Source organism: Enhydra lutris, unplaced genomic scaffold (assembly GCF_002288905.1).
Source record: "Enhydra lutris kenyoni isolate GAN:26980312 unplaced genomic scaffold, ASM228890v2 scaffoldscaffold21, whole genome shotgun sequence".
In the NCBI taxonomy this organism is placed as follows: domain Eukaryota; kingdom Metazoa; phylum Chordata; class Mammalia; order Carnivora; family Mustelidae; genus Enhydra; species Enhydra lutris.
This window is the reverse complement of record NW_019154105.1, coordinates 8,408,403-8,421,127: the sequence shown is the minus strand read 5'-3', so window position 1 is coordinate 8,421,127 and position 12,725 is coordinate 8,408,403. Positions and strand designations below refer to the sequence as shown.

Below are 12,725 nucleotides of genomic sequence, written 5' to 3'. Positions count from 1 at the left end.
TTTAGCCTTCTTTCCCCTTTTTCCAACATGCTCCAATGTGTCTCAAGAAAGAAGGTATCAGTAAGGCCACCTCGCAATGCCCATTCCCCTGTTCTTCAGGATTGGGTAAGGGCCTTTTTGTGAGAGGACTGAAGAAATGAAGGCAGGGGATTCTCTTAAAGAGTGTGTAAGTGGGATCCATTAGTAGGAGTCCCAGAGTAAAGACGTGCGTGAGCTGACTAGAGCGATTTTCTGGTATGTCTTCTGGAAAGTGGTAGGTGAGTTTCTGTGTTATGTGGCGTAATTTCACCAGAGTGGGGAAACATCAGGAAAGAACAGAGGCCATTCCTCTCAGCCCATATGTGAGTGAAAGCCACAGTTGATTTAATATTTAGATTCTTAGGATAGAGGTAATTTATTTAAAGTTTGATTTTAAGAGATCCTTCAGAGAATTCCTCAGATCCGTATATGGATTTCTACCAGAGAACAGAGCTGGGGAAGTAAAAGGGACATAAGATCTGGAATCCGAATACAGATTTAATTCCTGACTATAGGGGATTTGGTACGTCACTCTTTTGAGCCTCTATTCCTCAGTTTTCATATGCCTTAATAGAAATAAGACCTCTTGTTTATTTCTTCGTTGACTCAAGTTGGATTCATTAGGTATATACCATATGTTAGGCGCTGGATTCGTTGGGGCCAGAATTACTAAAGAAATGATGGAGATGTGCAATGAAGTCTTTGGCAAAATGCAAAGCATTATGCAAACTCCACTTAGCCATTAATAACCAAGATGGCTGTTGTACTATGTCCCAGCCTTACAGATAAAGATATTCAGAATTAGTCATAATATCTCCCTTCAACAACTGCAATGATCATAATAGTTTATTTAATCTTTTGCAAAGTTTTTCTTCTTAAATTCACAGCAGTGGTGCGGAGGATGTTATTTGATTTATAATTCAAATAATATTTGCCTGGGAAAAATATTATCCAGAAATTGTTTTAATAATGAACAGTTAAAAAAAAGACCTACAAAAGTAGAAATACAAAATGTAGGCACATTTGAAGTAAGCCAAGTGTTGTATATTCTTTTAACTTTAAAATGATGACTCTTGTGGTGATTGCCCAACTTATAATGAGTTCAACAAGCTCATTCTTGTGTGATTTCTGAAGCCAAATTCATATTTCAATAGTGAAAGAGATCCTTTCTGGTAAACCAAATTTGCTAGATGGACACAATGCAAATGATAACCTATCTTAATTTAAACAGGTTTTCAAGGTCCAGAAAATAGGAGCAATTGAAATTCCTGGTAGAAAGACATGCCACCTCAGTAAAACATATTTATATAGGTTCTTTATAATAATCTGGGGCAAGTGAAAATTTATGGGAACCTCCTACACTCACAAAATCTAATAGCAATCATCACATCTTGGCCTTTAAAATGGTACTTTCGTAATCATAACTAGATTAACAGAAACATTTGAATGTCGTGTTAAATTTAGAACTTTCCATTCATTAGACATACCAAACTTGAATATTTTAATTTTATCTTAGTGGAAATGACATCATCATCATCACCACCATCACCATCATCATTATCATTTTGGTACCTCACTGGTTCTCTCTAGCCAAAGCCCTTTAGCACAGATTGAAGCACAGTAGCTCTAAGGAAATTGGGAGCCTATTCCATTTCATCAGAAAAATCTTAAATGGCAGAATCACATAAAGGCAAACGTTACGCTCTTCAAAATAATTATTTTCACAGAACTTGTAGTAGCAACACAAAGTAGCAAACAATTACAATGGAGTATGAAACCTCTGCTTTTACCCAAATTTCATTTTCTGCCCTGCTTCTAAATTCCAAGATATCTTGATTTGCTCGCAGTCTGTACGGAGAGGCGGCGTAACTGACAGCAGTTTCAGGGGTGTTTGAGTTACTGCCTGGTGATGCTGTTTCCTGGTTTGCAAGTATCAGAGCTCTCCTGGGTTGGAATCCTATGTAGGTCATTAGCAACTTTGGAGCTGGTACCAGTGTGTTCCCAGCAATGGGGCCTTTCCCGGATTTCAATTCTTTTTTGTTGTTTTAAGTACTTTTAAATACACGATTATGCCCACAGGTAACAAGAAACCAGTGTTTCAAAAGAAAACCTGATCACATTGCTAGATAACACAGGTATCCTAAACAAGTGTGCTAGCGCCTGGAGGGCTCTACCTGCGGCTGCTGCCAGGAGTACATATTTTTTTGATTGGTAAGAACTGGCAGATGACGCTTCACGAAATATAAATGCAAGAAAGGCTCCGGAGAGCACAATAAAAACCTTCCACCGTCAGTCTCGGAGGATAAGAAAGATACTGTTACCAGCAGCAGGAAATGGCCTTCGGAGTCTCAATATCAGTCTATCTCTTATTCAAAGGTAGGTAGCTCCTTTTCGTCTTGTTAATTTTGTGTCCGTGTAAAGTATGCATAGAATTTGTTTTCTCTGAATTAACGAGCAGTTGGCTTTTAACCTTCGTTCTTCATGACAAAGGACAGAGCAAGAAATCTGTGAATTAATTTTCTTATGTAAAGCTGGTTGGGTTCCTAACAGATCGTTACAACCCCTTTTTTGAGACCTGTATGCTCGCTTTATACAGCAAGAGCAGTTGATACATTTTAACTACTGTGTCCTAGCAGCCTTGTGATTGAATTAGTAACCCACATATCCACTTTCTCGTAAAAATAAATGTATTTCTATTTTCCGTAATTAAAAGGTAATCCCTGGAATAGGTATGGATGAGAAACAGTCAGGAAACTGCCCCGGTCAGGTTTTGGATTTCAAATGTAAATGAATTAAAATAGAACACAAGTGGGAATAAGTAGACTGAAGAATTTTGGATCCGTGACTTGCACCTAATTTTCAATCTGTTGCTTGCACATAGAAGGAGCTCACCTGCTAAAGATGCCTTTCCCCCCCCTTCATATAGCAGTGACAGCCTTGACCGCAGAGGCAGCCGTGTCGGGAACACCCCCAATCACAACCCAGCAAAGTAACTGGACAGTTAACAAAACGGAAGGTATTTTCTTCACACTTGTGTATTTTAAGTGCCTTTTTTTTTTTAACCTTTTGAGAGATACTTGGATTGTGATCAAAGCAACATCGGAAATTTTGAAATATATATTTTATTATTAGATAATCGACTCTTTTAGCAAGATGTTGTTAAATGGAAGTGACAGTCCATATGCCCGCAAAGAATTGCCTTTATGAAAGGGGCAAGCAAAGTGGATGAGAGACACAGAAATCGTTTTCAGTTACGGTCCTGAATGTGAAACATGCCACATTTTCTGCCAATAACCCACGCGTGTCCCAAGGCGGCTTGTCCCCATTTTGGCATTCTTTTTTTTTTTTTTTTAAAGATTTTATTTATTTATTTGACAGAGAGAGACCACAAGCAGGCAGAGAGGCAGGCAGAGAGAGAGGAGGAAGCAGGCTCCCTGCTGAGCAGAGAGCCCGATGCGGGGCTCCATCCCAGGACCCTGAGATCATGACCTGAGCCGAAGGCAGAGGCTTAACCCACTGAGCCACCCAGGCGCCCCCCCATTTTGGCATTCTTGATGTCTGCTGTTTTGATACAGTCTTTTCATCTGTGACCATGACTTTGCAGCCAAAGAAACGATGACAAGATGAAGCCTTAATCCATCTTTGGAAAGATCTTTTTTCTTGTTTTGTTTTGGGGGGATTTTGTTGTTGTTTTAGCATATGCTATACTTCCAAACCATTTATACCCAATTTTGGTTGTTGGTGGTGATGATATATCATCACCATGACTATTGTTATTAGAATAGCTTCTGGCTGCTGTTGCGCGTCATTATTTTTTAAGCCTGTTTGAACTCTCAGAGGTGAACTTGGTAAACCTGTGACTTGCCAAGACCTGTGTACCCGGTAGTTACAATCCTCACACAAATCACTACTGCCTCTTGTGAAGACAGGTAATAAGACATAGGACAGAGAAAACACCATATTTTGCTCTCAGAGCCAGGCAAATAGAAGATCAGTCAGATGTTTTGTTTCTGAATACGAAGGCAAGTAATATTTAAACATTCTACATTTCACCAGTGATTTTAAATTAAAAAAAAAAATTCACTTAAAATATTTTGCCCATGTGAGTTTTGAATAACTACCCGCTTGCAAAAGAAAATCTGTGTGAGCTTTAGAATAATTTTTAGCCAAACTTCTTCATGTCTTCTGAGCCTTTGAGCCAAGAGGAAAGATCTTCACTGGGGGATAATACTTTAGAAAATTTAAGAACAGTTTCCCCTCAATGACTGGCTTCGTAAAAGTGCACCCAGTACCACCTTTTTACTTCCTTAATAGTGAAAGTCTTCCAAGTTACAGAGAATAATAATAGAAAACAGGGGACTGAATGTATCATCTCTACAGTTTTCCTTTGTTTTCTTGATGGAGAACTTCAGTTTTTCTGTTTTGAATTTAATTTAAAAATCTGCATCCAATATCTTAGGAAATTTTTTGTAAACTTGTACCTAATATTCTTCTCCTTAGGGGAAAGATGAGGCTCTCTAGTACACTCTTTCTTTGAAGATGTTTTCTTTCAGTTCTCACATTATCTAGCAAATCCTGGTTCAGGCTTGGCTAATTCAATTGATTTAGTCTTGAAACAGGAAGAACCAAATACGGTGTACAATGGGAAATTCTTACTGGCTTAGAGTTAATTATTAAAATGAGACTCTAGATTCACAATATCGCATTCAACAAAATGAAGGTGAATCTTAAGGTAATATTGTATGCTCTCAGCCAAAATGAAGTTATCTTATTGGTGGCTTAGTACCTAAAATTCAGTGTTTTAAATATAAGAAAAATATACCTTTTTATATCTTTTTTTTCCCCTAAAAATAAATAAGTAGGATTCTGTACATCTACTTAGCTAGCAAGGCAAATATGGTGTCACATGATAACTAAAAATGGGGAAATAAGTTTTCATAACAAGACAAAATGGAATGTCACCAATTCTGCTTGGGACAAGTTTAAGAATCAGTAATTAGATTTTTACCAAAGAGGGCTCAATTACATGGCTTTACCCAAGTACCATCCCCACTGCATAGGCCCCAAGGATAGCATAGGTATATGTCTTCAGTCCATCAGAGAACAAGGAATAAGCATCCTGAAATGTATACATTTTGCCACAAGACAGTTTCCCAAAGGAAAGCTTCCTTCAGAGATTCTAGACACTTGACCATGGAAGTTTTGCCAGATGTCATTTGCACAGTGTTAGAAGTCAAAACCCAAATTTTCTCATTCTGTCTATCTCAAGGGTTTTCTCTATTTTCTCAGAATGTCTCTTAACGAGTAAAATTTCCAATTAATATTCAAAGGTGTTGTTTCAACTGTGTGAAGCTTGAGCTGTAACTTGTTTCTGGCTTCTTGTATAGGTCATGAAAATTCCTCTTCTGAAATCAGGCACAGGGCTCCCTTTACAAGTCCTTTCTCAATTGATAGTCCACAGAAGAGGAAGCGGGGAATTCTCATCTTCTCAACTTCATTATCTCCATAAATCCCGATTCCCTATGCTGACTTCTCAGGTGTGAATGGGAGAAATAAAAAAGGAGAATCAAGGCTAAAATAAGAATCAATGCTGCCACCTTTAGGCAAACTTGTATCTCTACCATATTATGTAGAAGGAACAGAACAATCATCCATCCACCTCCAGCCCCTAATTACTGATACGTCTAAATGATATTAACCTAGAGTCTGTGACTATAACCTGCCGACGGAACCAGTCAGTAGTTTAAAAGGCAGAGCACCCAAAGAATATTCTTAAATTTAAAACTCTCTTTACATACGTGTAACAAAACTCTCTTTACATACGTGTAACAAATCTACTATAAGAGTGTGACCCACTTCATCTGTTAATGTTGTATGTCCTTTTCCTAGTTGACTACACAGAAGGACCCATAGCCTTGAAGTTCTCACATCCTTGCCTGGAAGACCACAATAGTTACTGCATCAATGGTGTTTGCGCATTCCACCATGAGCTGGAGAAAGCCATCTGCACGTAATTGCAAAGAACTTTCCAAGTCCTAGAGATGGGAGGAGATGAATTTACGTTTGACACGTTTCTATGCGGTTCACATAGTACATTTCCACACACCTGTTTCTTATCTAGTAAAAAGGGTACATCATCCGGACATGAATCACTGTATTTGAATATCTAAGGAGTCTTTTTCTAAACTACCTAACCCTCATTACTCAAAAATAGGGTCCCCACATTAGCAGCTTCTCTGTAACCAGGGAGCTTGTTACAAATGCAGAAGCTTAGGCTCCACCTCAAAACTACTGAATCCAAATGTGCATTTAAGCAACATGCAAGGATGATCCTAGATTTTCACGGGATTGATTACAGGATAAGATGAAATAGATGGTAGCAAACACTCTTGAGGAATATAAAGTTCTAGAGCAATTAAGTACTATTTTTATGATCATTGGTTTGCTAGGCATTCTCCTGTGAAAGAGTAGATTAACAGTTTTCTAAATCAACTCATGCAAGCAGACTACCTTTCCCTTCTACCCGTGAGGGAAGTTACATTAATATGGGGCCTTAATGAATTGACTATTTTGAAATACCTAGCTTCCTCAATACATTTACAGTTGGCTTTCATTTGGCATTTTTCTCTTTAATTTACATTACTTATTTTCTGTTGAAATTTTTATTCTTTGAAATTGGTAATTTCTACCACTATGGGTTTTTAAATTATGCATTCTTTTCTTTTTTTTAAAGGTGTTTTACTGGTTATACTGGAGAAAGGTGTGAGCACTTGACCTTAACTTCATACGCTGTGGATTCTTATGAAAAATACATTGCAATTGGGATTGGCGTTGGATTATTGTTAAGTGGATTTCTTGCTATTTTTTACTGCTACATAAGAAAGAGGTAGGAAAAAATGAAAATGTGAAGTCGCTGGGCACTGGTTCACTTGATGAATATTTATTGAGCCCCTAGAATATACCAAGCACTGACATGTGTAATTTTTTAGTTAAAAAATGATCTGGCAGTTTCCTACATATTTGTTTTGATGCTTTTCCTTATAAACACAGACAAGCAGTAAAAATTAAAATTGCTCCAATCTACAGTTTCCCTTCATCCTCATCTGTCTGCCCACATCAAAATTGGTGAACACCACGAGAGTAGAGAGTGTAACTTGTTCGCGGTTGTATATTCAGTGTTTATTACTGAGCCTGGCACATAGTGGACACTCAGCAAATATTTGTTGAATGAACAAACCAAGAAATGAATATTAAATGAATGAAAATATATGGCCAACATGGGCCATTTTCTTTTTAGACTTCAGGTAAGGGTTTATTCGGAAGATTTTGTCGACTGCTAAAAGCCTAAAAAAATAAGCTTGATCCACACATACAAATTCCTTCTGTTATCCACACTGGTAATTTTTTCTTAAATCCATGTTACTAGGATAAAGGCAAGAAGTAATGGGAGATACTTTAAAGAGAAAAGTGCAAATACATTTCCTTGGCTGTACTCTATTGACGAAGTTGCCATTTTTAAAAATGACCAACACTGACTGTACAAAATAAAAGTTTGTTTGCTTAATAATTGTATCTTAGAGAGAAGAACATCTATTACGTCGATTGTAGATCAATTGTTATAAAATCTGTTCTATCAACTGATGTTGTTGTATCAGTTGCCTAAGAGACCAAGAAAGGAAAGAGAAAAAAAAAAAAAGGAAGGAAAACCTTTTAGTGTTAACAAGACTGCTGTGTGAGGTCAGGTTCCTTAGCAGCGAAACCTAAGATGGGAATTCTTGTGCAAGTCACTGGCTGAGGGAGTGCTCTAAGGTGAACCCTGTAACGGACTAAGGAAAACTAGAGTGGAGGAAGAAGGTAAGCAAAGTGTAGACTTTGCTGAGGTCTAGCCTTGGCCCAATTCCATAGGGAGACCTAGAATATGAATGGTATGGCAGACGTCTCCCACTAGAGCGAGGAGTCTTGGTTTTAGTGCTCTGTGTCATCAAGCATGGGTGGCAGGCTGCTCCTGGTGGGAAACGGGCCAAGGGCTTGGAATCTCCCAGGAAGCTTCGGGCTAAGTGTTCTCTTGGCCAAGGGCAATCCTCTGGAGAAGGATGCAGCTGTGAGCCTGGGGTATGGGTTCACCCCATGGATTTGGGGTAGGGCACCAAGAGCATAGATGTCATTCTCCATTAACTATAGAAACAGCTGTCAAATTTACATGGAAACCAATGTTCTGTTTTAGGTGTCTAAAATTGAAATCACCTTACAACATCTGTTCCAGAGGAAGACCACTGTGAGGCCTTTGTCAGAAATGTTCATGAGGCATTTATAAAAATCAGTGAGCCCCAAATTGAAATCTTCAAACGGAACAACAAAACTTCCCAAGCTGACTAGACTGGAAAATAATGGAAGCTGAGATCATGATGAAATGAGAGAATAAATTTCAACGTTGGTTTTCGGCCTCTGCCATCGTTAGGGTGCCTTGGGAGCCGAGTGAACAAGCTATGGTGACAGAAGTCAAGTTCATAGTCCTACTCTGGGTTGGTCGCTGTTGTTGTGTGGTTATTGTTCTTACTGCAGAAGGACCCAATGTCAGATGTGAAGTCCGTGGGAATCATTATCAACCTTGCAGCAAGCCAAGGCAAGGCCAAGCTTGGGTTCTCCGTGTGCTTTGCTACCACCAGTATTTTGGATCGCTGCTCTCTGGACCTGGTCCCAAACATGTTGCTTTCATGGTGTCTGAGAGGATGTGGTGTCAGCTGTCAGGATGAGGTCAGTGTTACGGCACCTCCAGGGACGCAAGCGTGTGCCTGAAGCCTAAACCAGAGAAAAGAAAATGGAGTGTCCAAGGCAAACACGAATCATGCCCAGCTTATGACAACACTATGTAGCCTTTATCTGTGAAATGCGGAATAAGCTAAAGAGTTCTTGATGACTGAAAGCTGACTGGATATGAGTCCTGAGTAGGTGAAACATTTCTGTTTCTGCATGGATTATAAAACTTTGTGCTGGACTCATTTGTCCCCTAATGCCTATGGTCATCACCTCTTCCTGTTGTTAGTGGAACTACCTGGTGACTATCCATTTTGACCGCAATTCTAGAATTCTACTAATAAAATTCGACCATTGGCCCTGAAATAGAAACTGAAGAATTGGACATAGGAATCTTCTCACCAGCCAACAGCATGTGGAAACTTTCTTTACCATTTCTGAATACTTGATAGCAGATTTGCACATAGCGAGAGAAAAATGGAACAATGGCAAAACTACTTATTTGGGAGTTAGGGTCCTTCCTCTTTAATCCTGTTTCTTCCACGTAAGTCGAATAGTCTTGCGCAGGTCCTTTAATTTCTTTGGGCTTTGGTTTTATTTTCTACAAGGCCCTGACAACTTCAAGATTGGATAGTGGGACAAGAGAAATTTTTCTGTATTTGTTTTGCAAGTGGGATTACTCTTAACCCCATCTCTACCCCCCGTACCCCCTCAAAAACCCGGACACACCACTGGATATCATATCAGGTGTATAGTTTAATGTGTGGTTTGTAGAATAATAAATTAAAATTTTGTTTTCCAAGGAAGTGAAACAGGAATTAAAGAATAATGATACCTACCAATTTTCTTTTGGATTCAATCTAAAACTATGGACTTTTTTTCTCCTTCATGACATAGATAAGCGAAACAGTTCTGATCACAAGATGGGTTAAAAGAGAATCAAACATGAACGTTCTTACAATGGTAACAAGACTTTAGCTTCTAATGACTTTCCATTCACTTCTAAACAAAACCTCACATTCTGCTTTCCTTTGAGGAGAAGGTATTTCTCCAGCTTTGTTTTTCCTCCCTGAGGAATTTCATGCAGATGAATCGCGTGTCAGCACTTCCTGCTTGTCCTCACAAACTATGCAAAGGTTACATCATACCAAAAAGTGGGGAGGAGAAGGATCCTCCCAGTGACTCCAGCGACCGCACCTAGAAAGCTGTGCCCTTCCTGGGCATTTCAAAAAGGTGTTAAAAAGCTGGGGAGAATCCCGGAAGAAGCAATAAAGCTTAATTAAGGACTGCCTCTTGATGAAAGGAAAGAAGAATTAATGCTGGAGTCCGGGGAGGTGATAACCAAAAAAGTTATAAATATCTGGTTATAAATATTTCTAAATTGTAAGCCCAATATAATTGAAATTAAATAACACCAGGCAGAGAATTAAAATTTCCAGATTGCCAAACCAAAACAGAAACCAATAAGGAGTCAGATTTTTTTCACTGAGGAATGGGATAAGATCCCCTCCCCACCCCAGTGAGCTGGCAGAAATTTAAAGTGTGGTTTATGAGAAGCTAACAGTTCATGGTCTGTCGTACAAAATGATCAATCTAGAATGGATTTTGAAGGGAGGAATGAATCTCTGGCATTCCTATGGCAGTATTTACATATGTAAGCGATACTCCAGTGAGAAAAATGCATACAAACAATATGTTCTGCAAACTTTACCATTCTGTTTTTTTCCCTGTTGCAGTAAGACCCTGAGAAAAGTCTGCCAGGGAGGCCCTGCGTCAGCCAGCATTTTCAGCTCTCAGTCATGAATTATAAGGTGGGCTGGATCATCTAGGAAAGGACTGGGAACATGCTTCTGGCATCTTTGACTAAAACAAACTGGATAAAGGGTTCATCGATTTCATTCACTTCCCATTTTGTCTTCTTCCTGTGTCTATCCTTCAGTCTTTGAGGACACACTCTTAAGTCATCAATATTCATAAGTGCTTCATTAGTTAGCATATTGGACCATGATAGGGGTAGGGGAAAAAACACTGTAACTTCACATTTGAACCAGTAAACTTACCAAAAAAAAGAAGTGTAATTACTTATTATTGTATCCTCTGTCCCCAAATTATTATTATTTTTTAAAATAATCTCTGTACCCACCATGGGGCTTGAACTAATGACTGTGAGATCAAGAGCTGCACGCTCTACCATCTGATCCAGCCAGGTGACCCAGCCCAAATGCCTTTTGGTATCTTATATTTTTATAATGTTTGAAGTAGATGAAATTAAAACATAGATTATCTTTCTGCATTTCCGGGCACAATACAAATCTATCCTTTAATTTTGAATGGTCCATTTTGGTGATGTCAAGAAGATTTCCATTCATTATATGCAATTGAAAAAAATGTCTTAAGAAAATAACAAGGCAAACATCAGCAATTTGAGCTTTTGATGTTGGACATAAGGACAATTCTTGTCTGCAGAAGACTGTGAGTAAGCCATCTAACTTCTAGTATTGCAAAATGTCACAAACTCTCCGTAGTGTGATGTAAATATTGATATCCTGCAACCCACATTCAAGGGAAGGGTTACCAGAATCTTTCTATTGCAAAATACCGCTCTTTCTGGCTTACATCATGGCCGCATGACATCAGGTTACTAGCAACTGCCAAGATGAACTGGAAGTGTTGAAATTTAATTTGTCAAAGTCTGGCGCTGTTCATCTGGGTGAGTCCACGTTTCTGTCCAAACCTTGGTGCGGTCCTGTTCAGTAGCACATTCAGAAGCAGATCTTCCAAATTCAGCTCTGATTTCTGTTAGTTATTCAACCTATGAGTACAAGAGCCCAAGCCATTCATTGCCTACAAAGGCAAAGGCTAGGCCCCTGGAGAATAGCTACATGAATCAGCGAGTCCCACCATTCTATTTCATTCCTCTGCCAAAGCGGAACATGATGGCTATTCCAGATTGTGGGCAACACCCACAGCCTCCAAAGAAACATCCCATAAAGATTAGGAGTGTGATTATAAGCTAACAAGGAGAATTGAACTGTTTAGTTGGATCTTATCTGTAATATATCTCGTAGCCTTTCTTTATAATTTTCATGTCTCAGGTGTTATTGGAGCATAAACCACTTGGATTGAAATCTAGTTAGAACTGCGGTCAGGCAGGATCAAACTAGCAGTTCTTTTGATCTTCAAGAGGCTGTTAATTAGGCTTCACAGTCTTCTGGAAAGAATGGCATCTATAGGTCTTAAAAACTGCACGGAAATATCGATTCAATATTGAGTCTCCTCACAAACCAAGTTAAAGTGTAAATACAAAGTATAATATAGCTACAACGTTTGAAAAGCATTATTAGTATTATTTTAATTAATCCATGAGTGTGTAACTGAGGCTTGGAGAAAAGACTTTCCCTTTTTCAAGGTTACTTAGCCTTTCAGTAGCAGAGCCTAGACCTGAACCAGGTAAATACCAAAGTCCCGCATCAAAACTCTGTATGAAAAAGGTTCCCAATATTGTAGGGAAAATATTGGTGTTAAGGGGTTTGCTTCTTGATGGGCTTAGAGATAATATCCAATTGGTTTGTATGCAAATGAAAAGAAAGCCCCTTTCTTTAAAATATGTAAAATAATAACCTTTGCCATGGATCAACCAGAAAAACTCCCTGTTGTCACCTGCTGATTAGTAACAAAGGCATACCATCCTTTGAGTGGGGCCAGAACAGGGTTCATATGCCCACTGACAGATGAATGTACATTTTGGGGAGAGACGATAGACTGTAAGTAGACCCTGGTTTATCTTCAGGATTCTGGGGATGATGAGGTCCCTTGGGAACTCTTGACCCCAGCCTCCCAGCCTGTGAAGAAGGGTTCTCTGGTGCTGGTCCCCTAACTGGGACACTAGTTTAGTGTGTTGAGGGGATGGGGAATGAGTGGTTTTCCCATCAACAGAAAAATATCATCATTCT

The 12,725-nt window shown here is 39.0% G+C and overlaps 1 protein-coding gene across 5 annotated transcripts; it reads left to right on the top strand.

Moving 5' to 3' along the window:
* The first annotated feature begins 2,351 nt into the window (after positions 1-2,351).
* Positions 2,352-8,297, top strand: LOC111149273 (epithelial mitogen). Of its 5 annotated transcripts, none has more exons than XM_022506246.1 (5): positions 2,352-2,394; positions 2,945-3,007; positions 5,908-6,028; positions 6,752-6,778; positions 8,243-8,297. In XM_022506246.1, the coding sequence occupies exons 1-5, from the start codon at positions 2,352-2,354 to the stop codon at positions 8,295-8,297; spliced, it is 309 nt and encodes a 102-aa protein (XP_022361954.1). The 5 variants fall into 5 exon arrangements, with proteins under 5 accessions (XP_022361954.1, XP_022361953.1, XP_022361952.1 ...); XM_022506245.1 differs by having other exon boundaries at positions 2,945-3,034; XM_022506244.1 differs by having other exon boundaries at positions 2,945-3,034; positions 6,752-6,904.
* Positions 8,298-12,725: the final 4,428 nt, after the last annotated feature.